This window comes from Gobio gobio (genome assembly GCF_949357685.1).
Source record: "Gobio gobio genome assembly, chromosome: 17".
Taxonomy (NCBI): domain Eukaryota; kingdom Metazoa; phylum Chordata; class Actinopteri; order Cypriniformes; family Gobionidae; genus Gobio; species Gobio gobio.
In genome coordinates, this window is record NC_137110.1 from 37,493,981 (window position 1) to 37,515,262 (window position 21,282).

At 36.3% G+C, this 21,282-nt stretch overlaps 2 protein-coding genes across 2 annotated transcripts; one reads left to right on the top strand and one right to left on the bottom strand.

The window, feature by feature from the left end:
- The first annotated feature begins 186 nt into the window (after nt 1–186).
- On the top strand, nt 187–3,787 carry casp20 (caspase 20, apoptosis-related cysteine peptidase). Its single transcript, XM_079840391.1, has 5 exons — nt 187–247; nt 898–1,217; nt 1,324–1,429; nt 2,378–2,879; nt 3,069–3,787. The coding sequence occupies exons 2-5, from the start codon at nt 921–923 to the stop codon at nt 3,205–3,207; spliced, it is 1,044 nt and encodes a 347-aa protein (XP_079696517.1). The 5' UTR covers nt 187–247; nt 898–920; the 3' UTR covers nt 3,208–3,787.
- A 3,378-nt stretch (nt 3,788–7,165) lies between these two features.
- casp8 (caspase 8, apoptosis-related cysteine peptidase) lies at nt 7,166–20,171 on the bottom strand (the record flags this gene model as incomplete). The annotated part of the gene is made up of 15 exons (XM_079840030.1): nt 7,166–7,304; nt 7,489–7,993; nt 8,470–8,592; nt 8,680–8,797; nt 8,892–9,002; nt 9,769–9,822; nt 12,558–12,681; nt 14,663–15,167; nt 15,274–15,391; nt 15,876–15,931; nt 16,021–16,048; nt 19,022–19,077; nt 19,170–19,320; nt 19,572–19,671; nt 19,879–20,171. 15 exons carry the CDS (start codon nt 20,169–20,171, stop codon nt 7,166–7,168), a joined length of 2,481 nt encoding a protein of 826 aa, XP_079696156.1.
- Nucleotides 20,172–21,282: the final 1,111 nt, after the last annotated feature.

Here is a 21,282-nt window from a genome sequence, read left to right on the forward strand (position 1 = left end):
AGCGCATCAAATGTTACCTGTGCTCCACAAAAACGGAATACAAAATAAAACTACTCATATAAAATTTAGCTTGACCTCCTGGAGCTGACTATCAATATGTTAGTAAGGTTAGTAACCGTTTTTATTGATAATTCACGGAGGTCGATCCCACAGAAGACGAGGCAACCCAGAATATCTGGCAACCCCCCACATCATTCATCTAAGCGCGGCTTGGAGTTCGCGAGGGAAACCCTCATCTGACAAGAAGGTCGGTGTTTTACGTTAAACTGTAAACGTAACATAACAAATATCTTAAAGCGTCTATGCTAATACTATTGCACACTAGATAGATCGATGTTTGCGATTTGTACGTATTGTATAAAAGTGGTGTAAGTAGTGCAAATAGCCGAATAGTTTCCCTGCTGCATTTAAGGGTAAATGAAAGCAAAGCACAAATCAACCTCATTTCTTTTATTTGATTCGTCAGAGAATCGTAACCCGAACGATTTAATATTAAAGTTATAAACACGTTATAGTAATTGTCATGTAAACTATGCGATTAAATCAGCATCTATATCGAACTATGGATGAATCGATTTACAACGTAGTGAACTATTGCTCACCTGAACGCTGTAAAATGAAATTGTTTCCTTGTGTGAACACCAAGTCCTTTGGAACTTTTAAACTTGCGTGCACAAGCTGCCACTTACCTGGTTTGTGTTACTTGTTAATAATGTATGAACAGAGCTTTTATTTCACTTTGTCCATGTCAGTAGTATTGGCCATTATTAGGTTATTGACTCTTTGTAACTTTGTATCTTATTGTATAGCATGTTTCTTTGTTTTGGAGGGAATATGAATTTACTGTACTGAATATGCTATGACATAAACTAACATCTGCGTTCTTCTTCTCTCCAGTTCACCGGTGTTGATTTTGTACAATGGACAAAAAATCCCAAATTATCCAAAATAAAGTCTTCCTCGTGGAGACTTTATTTGCAGATCCCGACTTCATCTTGCAGCATGTGCAGCAGGCTAAACTTATTACTCACCGTGAATACTTGAACCTCAAAGATATTCCTGGAGGAGAGAAGAGAGCCATCGAACTACTTGACAAACTTACGGGAAAGGGGGAGGGAACTTGTTGCCAATTCATAGACCTTTTAAGAAAAGATGATATATTGGAAAATTTTCCAACATTAAAGGATCATGCCATTTTTGGTTCTCCAGTGCATGAGGTGACTTTCATATTTGACGCTCATATATTCAAGTTGCTATAAATGCTGCAGTCAAGTAGGCCTATGTTCTGTTCCACTAATGTGTGTATATGTGCTTTTATTTCAGATCGCTCAATACAAAATAGAACAATTTCCACGGGGTATCTGCGTAATCATCAATAATGTTGATTTTACGACCATGAGTGAAAGAAGGGGATCAGATGAGGACCACAGTTTGTTTTTTAAACATTTTTGTATTGTATTTAAGAATTTAGCATTAGATATTTTGGTAAAAATTTATTTTACAGTGTCCTTGTTACACGTTACATGTAGTTACTATAGTACTAACTATACATTATGCATGATTACATGCAACTAACCCTATACCAAACCTTTATCATAACCCCATAAGTACCTGTTGTTAATTAATATTACTCAGTACCTAAATGTATAATTACACTGTAACAAGGACACCTTCAAATAAAGTGTAACCAATATTTCAAGTTATACCATGCTTTCTAAATACTCGATCCTCCTGATTGGCTGAAAGGTGTGCATTAAAACTGTTTAATGCACTCACCATTCTATATTAATGCGCTGCCTTTATTGAAGCACATACACACAATACTCGTACACAGAAACATTCAGGAGCGCAGAAACTTGAAAGCAGAAAATCACTGCTCCAAAATGTTTATTAATAAAAGTTTCACTACCATTATATTTACATTATATACCATAAAATGAGAGGCTAACATCACTGTTTTTAAAGTAATTAAACTCACAGCTTCATTATTAGTAGAGAGATCCTGCACAGGCACAGGTCATTCGCACACACATCTTTCTCTCACTCGATAATTAATTAATTCAAATTAATTTAACCTCACTTATTTATCTCAGTGTATGATTTAAGAACGCCAGACTAGATGCTGACGAAAATTACCGTCATGTTTACCCTTCCGGTCAAATATTGTGCTGCAAAAATCAATAGCAGCTTTAAATTGTCTATGCTGGCAAAATACAATGATACAAAATAATTTGATTTAAAAAATGTATTTGTTTTAATAATTCTAAATATTTATAGACTTATACATTTATAAATAATTTTTATATAATTATTTATTTGTCAATATTTATTATTTTAAATGGATTAAGTTGCTTATATTCTCTCTCTTCAACCCCAGAGTTTCTTGCCAAAGTTTTCCGCTGGCTGGGGTTTAAGGTGGTGGAGTACAGAAATAAAACTGCAGATGAAATGAAGAATCTCCTCAAGGCCCTGGGGACGACAGTAAATGGAGACTGCTTTGTATGCTGTGTCCTCTCCCATGGCGTATCAGAAGGAGTCTGTGGAACCGATGGCAATGTTGTTTCCGTTGATGAAATACGGGAGCCTTTCACTGGCAATAACTGCCAAAGCCTAGCCGGCAAGCCCAAACTGTTTTTTATACAGGCATGTCGTGGCAATAAAAATCAAAATCGTGTGAGAGTCCAAGCGGATTCTCCAGAAGATGGAGAGTCAGAGATGGAGGTGGATGGTGATGCTGATCCTTTTGATATCACAATCCCAGCTGATACGGATTTCCTCATTGCCAAGTCAACCACTGATGGTCACTCTTCTTACAGAGAGAAGAAGGGCTCCTGGTTTATTCAATCACTTTGTCGAAACCTAGAGAAACATTGTCCACAGTAAGTTTGTAACAAAGATTTCATGCAGCAGTTTTATGTTCATTAGGAAAATTTGAGTACACAAAGTAGAGAAAATAATAAAGGAAAAATAATATGTACTGAAATCGATCACATGCACAAAGTCTGAACTATATATTCTATACTACAGAAGACATTTTTAATTTTTTTTATTTATTTGTATGTCCCCAGGGGTACAGACATCCAGACAATCCTGCTTTGTGTGAATAATGATGTTAGCCGTGAGGGCATCAAATCCAAACAAATGCCTGTCCATGAAGTCGCCATGAGGAAGAAACTGATCCTGCGGCCACGGCCAGTGAGCCACTGAAAGCTCCTACACGTCTTTTTTACATATCTTATATGTCTTATTAATATAGGATAATTTCTAAGAGAATCTCAAAAAAGTTTATACTGCATGTTTACTTTACCCTTGCATGTCTGCATCTTTGTGAATGTTCTTAAAGGACTTTTGTTGTTGTTGTTAAATCAGGACGAAAAATTGTTTACTTAAAGGGAATCATAAGCCATTTGAGATGTGTTTTTCCAAGTTTTATAAGTAAGTTTATAATTTGTTTTTCCAAGTTTTAGAAGTAACTTTTTTATAAACAGTGGTTAATTGTATTTTTGCAGATGTTTTACACTGTTTTCTATATAAATACATGTAACAGATAGCGCTAGTTGTGCGCTGTAGCTACTCTTTTCTTTATGTGTCTATCTGTCAGAAAACACAATAATGGACAAGAATACTAGGTTCGCTACAGAGAGCAAGAATGGAGGTAAATCACATTAACGCAGAAACCAGACAGACCAGGAAAATGACTTTAACCAAGATGATTTTCTTTACTTTGCAAGAAATCAAATAATGTAAATAAAAGAAAAGTAAAACAATAAAGTTATAACCACCAATGAAATTGTCTCTCTTTCCCTTTAAAAAATGTAGGTTTTGAGCTCCTTTGTAGTTACTTTATATATATATATATATATATATATATATATATATATATATATATATATATATATATATATATATATATATATATATATATATATATATATATATATATATATATACACACACTCACCTAAAGGATTATTAGGAACACCTGTTCAATTTCTCATTAATGCAATTATCTAATCAACCAATCACATGGCAGTTGCTTCAATGCATTTAGGGGTGTGGTCCTGGTCAAGACAATCTCCTGAACTCCAAACTGAATGTCAGAATGGGAAAGAAACGTGATTTAAGCAATTTTGAGCATGGCATCCTATATCCTATGGTGGTTTTCTCATCTCCCAATTTGTATATTAGCTAATGTCTACCAGGATTACATTTTATTTACAACACAACATTGTATTTGCCACAACTGTTAAAGCAGAGAGAATCATGAGTCATTTGAGACCAATTTGTTTTTTACTTTTTAATGAAAATAAAGCACAGAGCTGTTACACAAACCGTAACCAAAAAAAATATTTTACATGTAAAAAATCTTTAAAATGTTTACATACAAAAAACTGGTTTAATACTCAATGATATGCACCACCTGACATTATCCAGTTAAAGTAAACACAGAAAACATATGAACACAGAAACATGCCATCGGGTAGGACCAACAGAAACAGCATATGTCAAAAGTAGGCATCAAAAAGCACATTTCCACAGGCAGGGACAAGAATTGACATGGTAATTTTAAATACACTGTAATAACTACAAACTTCAGTTTGTGTCCAGTGCCAATAATTGGCTATAGAGTATTCAAATATAAAAGTATGTCAGCAAAGATTGAGTGATTATATTCATGTATTGGCAGAAAAGTATGTCACGTTTAAAAAAGAAGAAGAAACAAAATACTGTACTGTAAAATACAAAGTAGTTTTATCAATTATTACATAATAATAATAATGCTTTTATTTTACAGAACAACAGTACAAATGCAAAACTAAAATATTTATGGCTTAATTTTATGGTCTTAATTTCTGCTAATTGCTATTTCTGCTCTGTTAATTTAGCTTTTATTTTGTCAGAAACCCACAGAGACCTTTTTTCTCGTGTTGACAACATATAAACGATTCTTATTATAAATCTTGGAAGAGATGTTGCATTTTCAAATGCACCTTACAAGCATCCCAAACTTACACCACTTGACTTGCAGATCAAGGGCTTGGCACTTGACAAGCGATCATTTTGAGATACTAAAGGCTGATTTATACTTCTACGTCGAACCTATGCCTAGGCTGTGCGTAGCCCGTGTAGCCTATGATGTAACGTTACCCTGAAGTGCATCTTTTCAAAAGTGTAACATCGTGTCAATTCTACGCGGACCGAAAGAACTGTGAGTGGTCTGCTTGAACCCCTCCCTCAAGTCAAAAAAAAAAATCTTGATAGGAGTGAGTGTGTGTCCAGAAATGGGATGATAGTTTCATCCTTACATCTGCTATATAACACAATATGTTGTAGTCCAGAGATTCTTTATGTTAGTGAATAAATACATAGATCCTCAGTGTGTGTGAGCTCTTGATGGTCTAGTGGTAGAATTTTTGTTAAGCGTGCCAGAGGTTCTGGGTTCTAATCCACCATTGTATATCAAGAACAGGGGCACATTCGGGTGCATTTCGTTTTGTGATTTCAACGGAACGAATAGTCCCCGCAACAGCAATCGATTGAATCGCTTGTCTGTGCACAAGCCACCAATACTGGAGCCACGAGCACTCAGCATGATTTCAAATACGCATTCCAGCGCCAGATCGCCTCTAACTTAACTCCACTAGCCAACTAGAGATCCTTAATTTGCATTAGATACAACAACTCAAGCTTCAAGAAAAGTCGCTTTTTATTTGCCGCCATCACTGCTGCTGCTACTCCGACAATGTACACAACAAGCTGCTGCTTCTTCAGCTTTTGCCTTGATACTGTGGGTTACACCATCAACATGCCCGTGGATACTGCCTAATGGTCTGCATGTGTAATTGCACACTGACTTGAACAACAATGCAGAAGTATAAATGAAAACCGACGCGTAATGCCAAGTTCACACTGCCCGATTTTAGCCCCAATTGGCCGGCAGGTTTTGCAAAATCGCCAACAAATGCCCTGAAATCATAGGCAAATCAGTGCTTGTTCACGCGATTGACAATCACGCAGTGTGAATTATCAATCGCAGACGAGTCGCCGACAACCGTGAGATATTTGGCATGCTAAATATCTGGACTTGTCTGCGATTCAAAATCCTGCCGTGTAAAATATGTTCTGACTGAAAAATACATTGGCGATGACCTACAGCCAATGAGAGAGGAAGATACAGGGCAGGGGGAGGTTCCGGGAGGAGTTATAGACCAGAATATCAGTATTTTAATTGATATATTTACAATTCTATCAAACAGAAACAAAGCACAAACATTTGCTTGACCAGCCGCAACAGCAGCACATGGCAAACTCTCTTTGCAGAACACAATCCTTGCTCTCCCCAATCATTTCCTTCATAATATTTTTTCTTTTTCTCCTTTTCGCTGCAAATCAGCACTTTCTGCATTTTGTCATTTTTAAATAACAATTCCAGTCTTGCGCGAGAGCTCTGACGCACGCGTGATCTCAAGTTGTGTACTTGACACATCTCACGTGTTTGGTTGTGAGACGTAGTTTGCGCACCGAAGAGAGTTGTCGGTGATTCTTCCTATTGTGAAGTCATGCAGTGTGAAACCTCCTGTCGCCGATCCATCATGCAGTGTGAACATAGAAGTGACTGAATGCTACCCCAGATAGTCATGCAGTGTGAAAAGAGCAGTGATCCGACGCGTTTGAAAATCGTGCAGTCTGAACTCGGCATAACTTGCGGCATAGAGGCTACGGCGTAGGTCCGACGCAGAAGTATAAATCAGCCTTAAAGATATATGGCATACAGCCGCAAGATGGATCCCCTTGAAGCAAGCCATTAGAAAAAGCAGCATTTGCCGTTTGTTTATTCATTTTTTGCGGCAATAACGATATCCATGCAGTTGGATTAACGCTGGTCACGTGGGTCCCAGGTCGAAAAAATACAAAAAAATCCATATACATACAGAAAATTCATATCCTTGAGTAGTTTTATCTTCCATTACTCTCCAATTCATTTAATCTCTTGTCTCAGAGCTGTTCTATGGCTCTGATTTGTCGGCTAGTTATTTAAAAACAGCACTGGAATTCTAAACGAGGTCAATCATTAACTAATGGTTATAATATCCAAACAACCCTTCTTATGACCCTTCTTTTATAAAATTTAGCTGATAAAAGCTGATAAATAGATTGCAGCCAATCAGGAGACTTGCTCCATGGGAAGGACCAGTACTTTGGTTAGAGTGTAACAAACCTCAGGCATCTGCTTGGAACCCTTAATGCTTTGGGAGCTCACTGCTCTATTCACCTTTGTCAAAATTGAGTGCATATCTTCTTCCCTGTTAAAAAAGAACAAGATACAAACAAGTTACAAGTTTACAAATGCAATATATAGCCGTATGCGTTCCCATCCTTTGATGGTGCTTCGAGTGATCAGACCACAATGTGTTTCCAAAGATGATAAACCCAAAATTGATGTTAACACCAAATGCAAACCTTATCCAAATAAAGACCACAACTCACAGTGGACAGCCATTTTCCAGCTGCTTGCAGAGCTCCTGGATATAGATTGACCCCTCTTTAGTGTGGCGAAAGGACTGGTAGTGCTCTACTGTGGCCATTCCAATTAGGAAATCAGCTTCTAAAGGAACACTGCGCAACGCAGGAATGTAAGCATCTTCCTTAAATGCTCCTTCTTCTGTGGTGCTCTCCTGTCCATCTGCCATCCAAACACCTTTCTGGGCCTCATTCCCCTGACAGGCCTGAATGAAGAAAACCTTGGGCTTGCTAGCTAGTGTGTGGCATTCAGCAAAAGGCTGTGTGAGTTCACGAATCGGAACTGGTTTTCCATCTATTCCCAGAACAGAGCCTTTCTCTCCATGGGAGAGGACGCAGCAGACAAAAGCATCCATCTTAGAGTGATCCCTCTCTGCAAACTCCTTTATCACCTTTTGCATTTCCAAGGCTTGCAAGTCGTCCCGCACCTCAACTTTGAATAACATTTTCTCAAACACTCTGGTAAGATTATCTAAAAGAAAAAAGTAAAATGTATAGTTAAGTCTTCAACAACATATTTGAAATATTCTATACCTATGTCAAAGTCAGCATAAACGAAAGTTACGATCGTCTTTTCTTCTCTAATTTGACGCATATCCGAATTAAACAGCTTCTCGAACCAGAAAGAACAAATTTTTATTTTTAAAAATTATAGTTTGCTATTGCTGTGATTTCATGTGAGTGACAGGTTGTCCCGCCCTCAAACCAGTAAACACGTCATTGGAGAACAGAAGAGATGTTGTTGCAAAACAAGGGAAAGTTATTTGGATAAAAGATTATGTTAAATATGCATTATATATGCATGAATTAAAAAAAATAAATCATTTATAATAGATTTTGCAATGTTCCATAAAAACAAGAAATGTCAATTTTGAGTTCATGGTGACTTTAAAGTAGGCCTAAATATACAAATTTAGAAATTCTTATCCCTCAAACTCCCAAAAATACCTTTATCTTTGTCTGTCCCTCTCCGGTTTCCAAGTGATGTACTTTCAAAGTTATAGTTGTTGATGATCAAACAATATCCACGAGGTCTATTTGACATGGAATAGAATTCCTTCTGCTTTGTCACTGAGAAAATAAGGACAAGTTCATTGAAGTAGTCTTGGCTAATATTCTAGTAGTTTACTAACATGACACAGATTGTAAAAGACTTACCTGCATGCTTCTTTTTAGGGTAATGATCAGTAATAATGCCGGTTGGTTCAAGGGGATTCCGCTTTCTTTTAGGTAAATTAGTCTTTTGAACACATTGGGGTAGGTTTTCTTTGCCTCCCTATATGGTAAAAATAGAGAATAACATAATATATTACAATGGTTCATTTCTAGTATTAATTAAATGAAATTATTACTTGTGATTCCCTCCTTACAGCCTTCTTTCTTTTTGATTCATCTGATGCTTTGCCCTTTTTTTGTTCATTCTTAGTAGCCTGACTTATCCGATCATTGTTGCTGACATTGCAAGTTCCAGTTTCCTCCATCTAAGAGCAATTCAAAGAAATACTGTAACATCCTCAGAATCATTAGATGTTTGTATATCAATAAACATTATATCAGGGATGCAAACGGGTGAGGGGTAAAAAAGGTTAGAACATTGCGTGGATAGAGAAAACCTTCTCCGAGGTCAGGACACTTATATATATATATATATATATTTACTTTTCATGCTCCTTTCTACACACTATTAAGTATCTTTGCATCTGCCTGAAAACTAATTCTAACAGGTAAGAGGTAAAAAAGTTCAAAAAAAGGATTCAATAGATGTGGGAGCTGAATACATAAACAAAACAAAAACACGACAACCAGATAAAATGTAACTTAAATAACACTCAAAACTGAAGATCCCACTGGCTACAAATGCATCAATATGGGATACTCTGTACACCACCTCGTAAGTTAAACCCTATTTCTTCTGACATTTAGCCACTAGAATTTCAAGAGCGCTTCCTTTGTTTTGCTGCATGCATGTCTCAGCCTTGCCCGTTTTTCTTTGACGCATTTATTTTCATTTTTTATTTTTATTTATATTACCTTCTAACGTCACTTCACAAAACGAGAGAAAAATTCTGGAGTTTGCATCTATGTTATATGCACGGTCTTTAAACCGAAGCACGTGAAACTGAGAATACACTGTGCGGAGTGCGTGGAGTCAGTGAAGCAGGAAGTTTTTCTTTTCGCGGGCTTTTGTGCAGTTACAAAAATATAAACAGAAACATATTAATGAGTAGCTAAACAGTAAGCACTTACCTCCGCCAACTCGAAGAAAATAGCTAGATTGGCTCTAGTTAATTGCAGATCAGTCTAGGAAATATTTAGATTTTAAAGGTGTTCTGTGGACAAGGATACATACAAGGTCAGCTTACGAGTGGATTGAGTGGATTGAGGAGAGAGAGAGAGAGAGAGAGAGAGAGAGAGAGAGAGAGAGAGAGAGAGAGAGAGAGAGAGAGAGAGAGAGAGATTTTATACAGTGCATTTCCTTTTGTAAGTTAATCATTCAATGTATTTACATTGTTGTATGTAATATATATATTTAATCCACCTAAAACTACAATGTTTGATTACCTGTGTTTCAGTAAATTTAGCAAGATTATCATTATTATTGAGTGTAATATATATTTCCACCTACAATGTCTGAGGCGATGCCAAACAGAACACACTAACATAAAAACAACTATTGCTTTTTTTCTTTTGAATGGCATCTTTGTAGAAATAAGCTCTAAAACATTATAAAGTAATGGAACATTCTCTGTTTAGTAAAAACGGTCCTTTATGCTGGATTTAAAAATCATAAGTTATATTAGTTATATTAATCAAGACCTCCTTGACTATTTGTATAAATGAGGTATATATATATATAAATGATGGTTTATGATGAGTTTAAGCAGAAATCATCCAGTATGGTGCGTCAGATGCTGGATACATCACTGTTATAGGAAGATTAAGAAGATACGATTTTATTAAAACTTTAAATATTTAATTTAGATCTAATTTAAACTTTTAAGATTAGGCTTGGAAATAAAATGAGTACGAACAACATTGGCTCTGGAAAGACATTTGCTAACTTTGTTCTTGTTGTTTAGTTTGATACAGGTTCAAATATTTGCTTTTTATCATTTTACATACAAATAGGATATAATGAAGAAATAGGTTCAATGCATACAATATACGGTTACATGTGTTATATCTCTCTGCATGAGAAGAACCTGTCACTGGAATCGCTGGAATGCGAGGGAAGATGGCGTCGTTGCACTATGAATTTTATTACATTATCTCATGACCGACCATGACCTTTTGGGGGCTACTGAATGCTTTTCACTTGAGACTGTCACAGGCGGCCTGCTCCTACGGATGTACTACTGCTAAAAGATTATAATTGGGTAATAAATTAGGAGAGATCTAAAGCGGTATGCTTATTCACCTGTCACACACACACACACACACACACACACACACACACACACACACACACACACACACACACACACACACACACACACACACACACACACACACACACACACACACACACACACACACACACACACACACACACACACACACACACACACACACACACACACACACACCCCTGAGTCTTCAAAAACTCAAACTTTGTGTCAAGACATGATTAGTATTGTGCTGCTTCAAAAGCAGGTTTGTTTTCCTTCAACTCTGTAAACATGTCACTGATTGTTTCTAAACATGTAAGCTGATTTTTTATTTTGTTTCATACATTTCCCTGTATGTTTTATTTTTTTATTTCATTGTTTAAACATTTAACTGATTGCATTTGTAAGGCTTATATTGTTTTAAAAGAACAGATGTTTGTGGGAGACGGACTTCACAACACTGGCCCATTTATATACACTGCTCTGGGATGCGCGGGGAATTTTCTGATAACAGCGACTTCAAAAGATAAAACCTTCTGTCAATAACATGATTTATTATACCGCATTCAAAAACAAAAAACCAACTGTCAAATTCATCAAAACAAAAAAACCTAATGTCAAAAAACCATCAAAACCAACTGTCAAAGTCATCAAAGACATCAAAACCAACTGTCAAAACATCAAAAACTTACTGTCAATCATATGATTTATTATGACAATAGGTCAAAAACCAACTGTCAAAAACATCAAAACCTAATGTCAATCATATGATTTATTATGACAATAGGTCAAAAACCAACTGTCAAAAACATCAAAACCTAATGTCAATCACATGATTTATTAAACAGGAAGTCCCGCCTATACAGGAAGTCCCTCCTAAACCGGATGCCCCGCCTATACAGGAAGTCCCTCCTACACCGGATGTCCCGCCTATACAGGAAGTCCCGCCTACACCGGAAGTCCCGCCCCCTATACCGGAAGTCCCGCCCACCAGTCAATCAATCAAAATTTGACAGTTGGTATAGTATATTTACTACTCCTGACGTCGTCATACTCAATTCTAGTCAGAATACGAATTTCCCGAACTCAAATGTTGTGGGCGGGGCTAAACTCGGCTGGCATCCAGGCTATATAACATGCTAGTTTGAAGGGGGAAATTAAATCATTTTTAAAAAAATGACACTTGCGAATGTTTAATTACTTTATTCTTTTCTGTACATGAGGGATTTCTAACTATTTTAATGTCTTTAACAACTTTAAATTGTCCGGGGTTTTAGTTTTTCATATCAAAAGACCTGCATTTACAAAAGCATTCAAAACTAAATCAGACTGCTGGGATAAAAATTACACTTAACATTAGTTTTAAAAATAATTGTGGCCCGTATCAAATATAATTTTTTTATTACAATTAAATTGTATTGTTTAAACAAGATCATATGACCACATTTCCATAACTCTGTGCAGAAAACTTAAACTCATAGTCTTATTTAATAATTAAGTCCAGAGTCTGCGACAGCAAGATCAATATCAATCTATACTAGTACCAAAATGCCTTGATCCTCCCTGAAAGATTAATATAGATTCTGAGTAATGGAAACTTGTCCAGCGTGAATCCAGTCTTAGAGAAGTCATTCAGGAGCTTCAGTCCAAGGGAAGAACCAGCTTCTTGGTGAGGGTGTATCGAGGTTCAGGCATCTGCTTGAAGCCTCTCAAAACTTTGATGCTCACTTCACGGTTTACCTTTGTCAGGATGGACAAAATATCCTCGTTTCTATCAGAAAAATCAGACAAGCAGACTTTACTCAATGGATCCATCTAAATGAAACCTTCATGAACATTCAACAGGAGCATTTTTTCCAAGGAGGCAAGGGAGGCAGTGTCTCTTTAAAGACACAAATAAGAAAGCATTTGACAATGATGGGGAACCCCCCTCTACGGAGCTCCTAAAGGGACATGGTGAAGAAGAAAAAAATATGAGATGGGAGGCAAAATTGTGCTTTTATTGCTTAGGCTATGCTTTTGCATTCTATCGCAAAACGTTTCTGTTCCCCCGAGAAACTTTGCATACACTCTTTGAGCAAAAAGCATTGACTAATTATTTTTCCTCCCATCTCATATTTTTTCCACCGACATGTCGCCTGAAGGGGAATTGTTTGTGGCAAGGTGAGGAATATAGAATGTATACAGGACAATAGGGCTACATAATACTGCAGGCGAATACTGACGTGAGGACCAAGCTGATATAGAAAGCCATAAGGATCAGAATTTGTGCAATTTTTTTTTACTGTTTCAAAAAATTATCTGATCCATAACTCAAAAAGCATAATATGATCCGAATTCTGATCCGTTGTACTACCATTTAGCCGACCACACAGCGTTGTTTTGGATGTTCTGACGAAAAATATATGTCATAAAGGCTTTTTTGTTTTACATCTATAGATTCTGTGTTAAAAATGACAGTGTGAACACTAAATGTATCATTTTCATTTTTGGTCCAGACCAAAAGAAAAGAAGACAAAAGACCAGAAGACCAAAAGAACCAAACTACAAGTGTGAACACCCTAAAAATGGCGAAGAAAGAAAGGGAAACAAATCTAGTTTAAAACACGTGACAAGCTCTTAGAAACACTCTTTATATTTGTGTGGTTTTGTAGTTTGTAAAAACGTTATACTATTTTCAATATGTATCTAAATTGTATGACTCTGCGGTGTCTTACCCCTGGAAATAATGGGAATGCACCCACCTTCATAATCATGAATTATTTAATCAAAATAGTGATTCATAAATATGTGGTGTTATAAAATAACTCAAAAATATGTGGTATTGTAAAACCCCATGTGGTGGGGAGTCGCATCACATTATATTTTACAACCCTGAACTAATTTGCCTTGTTATAAATACATAAAATTATCTATTATTTTAATATAACTATTGACCTTGACACAGTAATGAGGGTCTGCAGGGGTCCTCACTATCATTTTTTGTTTTATGTAATTTTTTTCTGCATGTCAATTGCACAACGTAATAATGATGTAATAATAGTTTAACAATAATTTTTTTCTGAAACAACAACAACAGCAACAACAATCAACATCAATCATATTCTTTTAATAAATGTACATCATAGAAAAGGTGTATTCCAGTCATTGTACACTACCATTCAAAAGTTTGAGGTCGGTCTTGTATACTCCCCAAGGTTGCATTTATTTGATTAAAAAACGGTAATATTGAGAAATATTACTGCAATTCAAAATATCTGTTAACTAAAAAGGAATACATTTTCAGCAGCCATTAATCCAGTCTAATCCAATCATTCTAATATGCTGATTTGGTGCTCAAGAAATATTTCCTATTTTTATCAATGTTGATCTGCTTAATATTTTTATGGAAACTGTGATACATTTTTTCAGGATTTTGAATAGAAAGTTCAAAAGGACAGCATTGATGTAGAAATCTAAGAGTATACTGTCTTTACGGTCTCTTTTGTTTCATTTAATGTGTCCTTACAGAACAAAAATACGAATTTCTTTAAAAACAAAACAAAAACTGACCCCAAACTTTTGAATGGAACTGTATGAATGAATACAATTTCTTAAAATCTGCATAAATGGGTCAAACTGGTGGAAATAGATGGTCTGACTGGTGGAAACTAAAACATGAATTTATACAGACCCAGCAAAGGCACATCTGAGAAGTCCCATGTATATCTTTTATTCAAGACATGAATGAGTCCTCTATGCTTTCAACTCACCTGGGGCAGAATATCTCCAGCTGCTTGCAGAGCTCCTGGATATAGATTGACCCCTCTTTAATGTGGCGAAAGGACTGGTAGTGCTCTACTGTGGCCATTCCGATTAGGAAATCAGCTTCTATAGGAACCCTGCGCAACGCAGGAATAAAAGCATCTTCCTCATATGTTTCTTCTTCTGTATCATTCACTTCTCCATCTGCCGCCAATACACTGTTCTGGGCCTTGTTACCCTGACAGGCTTGAATGAAGAAAAGCTTGGGCTTGCGTGTTAGTGTGAGGCATTCAGCAAAAGGCCGTGTGAGTTCACGGATTTCTACCAGTTTACCATCTATGCCCAACACCGCACCTTTCTCTCCATGCGAGAGGACACAGCAGACAAAAGCGCCCATTTGACTATGATCCTTCTTTGCAAACTTTGTTATCACATCTTTTATATCTGAGGCTATGAGATCGTTCTGCACCTCAACCTCAAAATGCATTTTGTGAAACAACATTTCAAGATCATCTACAGAAACAGAGAGAGAGAGAGAGAGAGAGAGAGAGAGAGAGTTAATTTAGAAGTCACGATTTTAAGGAATACATATGAGATAAAAGGTTAATACCCAAAATACCTCTGTCCTTCTCAGTGCCTTTACGGTTGCGAAATGAGGTCATTTCTTCAAAGTTGTAGTTGTTGATGATTAGACAGTATCCAAGAGGCCGCTGAGTCATGGTATAATATTCATCTGACTACATGAATGCAAAGCAAATCACATTAAAATTTCACAAATAGCCAGTACACAACATACGCACATCTTAAGATCATTGTTAAATCATATTTGTCACAGCGGTGGCAGTATGGAAATTAACAGCCTTTTGTTATTAGAGTATGTGCTACGGCTTGATGAAAAAGTTCAGCTGCGGGACTATTGGGTTCTATTAAAACAGTCAATCATAATGACCCTGATTCATAAACGAATCATAATTGATGTGAAATCCTGGATGTGTACTGATTCATCAATCTTCAAAATTATCTTTTGAAAACAGTGTTTCATGAAGCGCTAACATAAAACAGCTCTTCACCAGGGTGCCAGAAGAACCCAAAAGTGTTGCCTGCCGAGCATTTGTTTGTAATTTACATAAGAGTGTGAAACTATAGAACTATAGTAATGGTGCACTGAATAGTTTTAACAATGATATAGTCAAGAATAAAAAGTAATTAGTCTTTTTTTACCGAGGGTGGAGTGTCTGAATCGGTGACAATTGTGCCAACAGAAAAGCCTCTGCTCCCTAAGGAAAAGTGTATACGGTGGGTTAGAGAGATAGATACATTCAGAAAGACCATTAATGTTCAGTAATGTATAACATATATAACTCACGCCCATCTGCTCTCTCTGCTTCCATTTGCTGTGTTGAAGACAAGATGTGCAGGGAAGAGAAACAATTATTATGCATTAAATTACAGTATATATTTATCATTGCACTCTGTATCAGAATGTGTCTACAATTTCAAAGAACGCTCATTTATGTGAAAATATTAATTGCAGATGTAAGCTGTAGATTTGTGGGTCTCAACAACCCCAAAAAAGATTGGCCATTCTATTGTGATAGGGTTATGTACAGCAGAGTAAAAAACAACAACACTAAATGCAAATAATAAAATGCAACTGTATTTAGTTATGATAGCAAAACAAAAAGGCTTGACTAAACTTTTAAAAAAAGAAGACACAACGCTTCCCACATAAAGGCTGTGTATCCAATCAAACTCGGAATTTTGTCTCAAATTCATCTGCCACTTGGTTGAAGCACCAAATTAAGCAGATACCAATAATGACAGGTTGTGTGACATTCGGGGTGGTTTATTATGATTTCACTTTTTTGGTGTGACGCATGCCCAGCCCGAGTGCATTATTGGTATTATTTAATGACTTCCTTTTCCCCCAGCTCCGGACTGGCTAAGCCCGGGATGCTGGGATATAAAGCCGGATCACGCAGTCTCTCTCTGCCAGCCGCTGACGCCACCAGCCATTCACGCCACATTGTCTTTTATTCTTTAGTTATACTTTTGGTTTCGAGTGGGGAGACTCTAGCGTTGTAGTCAAGACCACCTAAATCGAGACCAAGACCAGCGTGTGCCGAGACCAAGGCAAGACCAAGACTTTGTGGTGTTGAGACCGAGACCAAGACAGGGCGAGACCGAGTCAAGACCAAGACCAGACCAGCAATCCTTAAATTCATCTAAAAGATCCATATCTACTGTCTGAGAAATGACTTATATTGAATAATTAAACACAATTAGAGATTAGTAAGACACTATAGCGCTGTTAACAATCAAATCACTACCAATAAAATTCATGGCACAGAAGTTGCATCTGAATTGGTACGATTACACCTGCATAAATAATGTTCAGATTAATTTAACATTAAAACATTAACAATATTTAACCGTCACAGAATCCTTTATTCAACCGTTTTTTTTTTCAAAGCAGCGGATTCATTTAATAACGAAACGGTGCCGAACTAGCAAAGACACAGTTTAAAATGTAATTTAATATTAACTTCTTGTTTATAGAACGTTTGTATAAATCAATATCATTTGCAATCACACTTATATTCATGAAAACAGCTCTCTTGCTATTGCGATATTGCTTAATTATATTCTATGTTATATAAAAAAAACGAAATCTCAGAATTTTGTGGGCATTTATATTAATTTTGCACATTTTTGAGACAATGCTGCATTGATTTTGAACCCGGCAGCAATAAATCACATTACAAAGAAGTTATTGATCGCATTTTAAGCAGAAAGATTTACATCAAATCACATTAATGATATTAAATCAGACAATGCACCGGTGATTTAGTGATATCCTTGCAGTTTTGGTCTTGACTGGGTCTTGAGATAAAATCCCGAGTCCTCTAAGTCCGAGACTAAGACAAGACCGAGAAGAGATGCAGTCGAGACCGAGACAAGACCAAGACCATCAAAAAATGGTCTTAAGTCCGGTCTCGAGACCAAGACCGGTACTACAACACTAGGAGACTCATTTCCTCAGTTTAATTATTTTCTTCACTGTTACTGGGCTCCCCATCTATCTCTTTTTTTGTTTATTTTGTGAGTAAATTCTGTTAAATAAATTATTTTTATAAAGCACTCCTGCCATTGTCCATCCTTTATGTTACGTGTCCCTCTCATCCTAAACAGTACAACGGGGGCCGTAACAGTTGGTGTGTAATTTTGCTGTATGAGCATAAACAACATCTGCAAAATTACGACACTCAAAGTTCAAAGCAAAGAGAGAGATTTTATTTTAAAGAAATCACTTTTTAAGGACTGCAACAAACGGCTGGTAGGGAGTACAACAAGCTTGTAAATGTTACTTAAGTCGAAAGCACCACTGCTCTTCTCCGAACGTGCAAATCTGCCAATGTAATTACAACCGTTCTGAAAACTTTTTAGCCAATCACCATTGAGTATTTAATTTTCAATGTTTAGAGCGGTGAGTACAAATTAATCGCAGAAGAGGCTAGCCTCCTTTGGTATATCAACCAATCATCAAAGAGACATAAATTATGACATTGGTTTGAACTGCTACTGCTGAAAATGTACCAATACCTTAATTATGGAGAGCAGAGATATTCAATATTTGATCGCCAACAGATTTACCAAGCTATCATTTGAACAGCAGCTACAAATTAAAAATGAAGGAAGAAGACCACACGCCTAAGCTGAATAAAAGCTAAAGCAATCAGCTTCACTAAACAACCAAATGTGCTCTTTTTAACGCAGACATGTAAAAGGACTGAAGGATTTTTGCTTCAAGTGATAAGCTAGGTGAGAGAAATGTCTTGGTGTATGTAATTTTCTCTAAATGTTCTGTCTAAACATTAACAAATTAACCATTTTAAAGCAGTTAAGCCGAATAAATAAATAAATCCTCAGCAGGGGATTCCCAGATCGCTACAATTTAAAACCCACCAGCCGCCACAGACCCAGATAACCACATCATGAGAATGATTTGTGTTTTACTATGTGAAAATTGTTCATCTAAATGCATCTTAAAGGGATGGTTTACCCCAAAAAATGACAATTTTGTCATCACATACTCACCCTCACATTATTCCAAACCTGTATGAGTTTCTTTCTTCTGTAGAAAAGAAAATATTTGAAAGAATTTTGGCAACCAGACAGTTGACTTCCATGGTATGTTTTTCCTACTATGGAAGTCAATAGCTACTGTTAACTGTTTGATAACCAACATTCTTTAAAATATATTATTTTGTGTTCAACAGAAGAAAGAAACTCATACAGGTTTGGAACAACTTGAGGGTTAGTAAGAGATTTTTGAGTGAACTATGGCAAAGATTTGGCTTACTTACACTGGGTAAAGACAGTTGTTCATTATTAGACATTTCCTGTAGAGGGAGTCTGCCTCCTATTACACAAAAACAAAAACAAAAACTGTTATTAGTGTTTGGATAAATATGAAGAGCAGATATAGATAATTAATTTAATTGTATAAGTAACCTTGTTCCGGGTCTCTGAGCATATTCTTGAAGTTCTCTATCCTGTAGGCCAGCTGTCTGTCACATTTCTCTAGACTTTTGTAAAGTTCATTGAGGTTGTCTTCCCCGAGCCTCTGTTGCTTTTCCATCTCAATCATAACATCTAGAAATGACTGAGTTTAAAAAATAATAATAATAAAAAGGTTAAAGTGAATAATTACTGTAAATAAGAGACAAAAAAAGTAGATTAAATAACCACAAATAAATAAAATGGGAAAATTATATGTTTGTTCATTTACAAAGCTAGTTTTTGCAGTCGAAGTAGTTATATATCAGCGATTGCATATTCCACTTTCACAATAATGTATTATTTGTGTGCAATCTACACTAACATTATAACTTTAAGGCTCAAAATAAAACTCACAGCAGATGGTCCTAGTTTTGCCCTTGGAAGTTCCAAAAGGAACTTTACTGAGCGAAGGTTTTCTTCAGTCATGTCCTCAGATAGACTAAATAGCATCTTTCTGATGAGAAGAGAGAGTAAAACAAAACAGGACATTGTGACATCGAAAATTTGAAAACAGTAGAAAACAAGCAGCATTTTTTTCATGAAAACTATTGGATACTGATAGCGTTCTTCTTTGGATCTTGTTTTGCCCCGTCAAGTGTGCTTATCTCTATCAGACAATCAGTTTAATAGGGGATAGTAGTGATAGTAGCAGTCTTCATACCTGTAGGCTGACACATGTTCTGACAGGTTTCTTTCCACTTCCTCTTTGGTTGTTTTCAGGATGACAAGCAAGTCAAGGCGCCCAATTGTGAACAGAAGCTCAGGGATGAGTAGTCCGTCATCAAGCAGTGCTTGCTCATCCAGTCGCAGGAACAGGTCTTTGGCATCTATCACCATCTCCAAATGCTTTTTGGGAATCAGATCCATGCACAGAAACTTCAACTGGGCCACATCAGTACTTGTCAGGTTCTGGTCAATTTCGTGTAACTTCCTAGGATCCATATTCTGCTGCATAATGTAAAATAGGAAGTACATTTTAAACATTTTAAACAACCTAAGAAAGCCCATACTTTGTGACAGGAACTTAAGGTCTCTTACGGAAAAATCATAACTGGCGCGATGATGCCGTCGGACGTAGCGTACGCATTTTGAACTGCGAGAGGCGTTATACTTTCTGCGCAAGTTAAATACGCAAGGCGGTCTGCCGGAAGCTAGATATTCTCCTTTATAAAGTTTTAAATATGGATACTTTTCTTACACAAACCCATCGATTCCCTTCAGGCCTTTATTAACCCCCCATAGCAGTATGGATTACTTTTATAATGGATGGATGTGCTTTTTTGGGCTTCTAATTTTAGGCTACAATTCACTGCCATTATAATGCTTAGAAGAGCCAGGACATTTTTTAATATAACTCTGATTGTATTCGTCTGAAAGAAGAATGTCATATACACCTAGGATGGCCTGAGGGTGATTAAATTATGGGATAATATTTGGCTGAACTATCCCTTTAATAATTGATGCTCTTCAAAGTCTGTGTATATACACGAGTAAAAATGTTTCCATAGCCTACGTCTACGGAGGACCTCGGAAAAAACACAGTTTCCATATTTTATGGAAGTCCTAACAGCATGCAACAATTATATATATCACTGATTCTTGAAATAAGGGACAAAACATGTCCTAAACACGAAAGCCCTATTATTTATGTTAAAAAGTAAGAATATCAACAAAATAAACATATTAACATCTAAAGGAAATGTGTATACTCAGGACATTTATTGCTTATACTTTTAAATAATTTCTTTAGAATTATTTTAAAAGCACACACGATACTTGGAAACATGTAATTGAACCTGTCCTCAGCATGAGGTCACAAAGTAAAACTGCCAAACAAAGTGTTTAAAAATGCAATAAATAAAAACATTTGTTACATTAAAAGGCGGAGAGCTTTAAGATATCAAACAATACAAAGAGTAAATCTTGAATTGTATTTTTTATAATTCTGAATAAATCAGGCAGTGTCATGGGCAGCCTTAACTCTGAGGAGCACTTACTATTTCCTTCTCATTGTGGATCTCACAGTAGGACACATACTGTAAGTTATATATTTTTTTTATATTTT

Coding starts and splice junctions, on each gene's coding strand:
- casp20 (XM_079840391.1), top strand. CDS start 921: ATGGACAAAAAATCCCAAATTATCCAAAATAAAGTCTTCCTCGTGGAG. Junction 1,430..2,377: donor GGGATCAGATGAGGACCACA/GTTTGTTTTTTA, acceptor CTTCAACCCCAG/AGTTTCTTGCCAAAGTTTTC. Junction 2,880..3,068: donor CTAGAGAAACATTGTCCACA/GTAAGTTTGTAA, acceptor GTATGTCCCCAG/GGGTACAGACATCCAGACAA.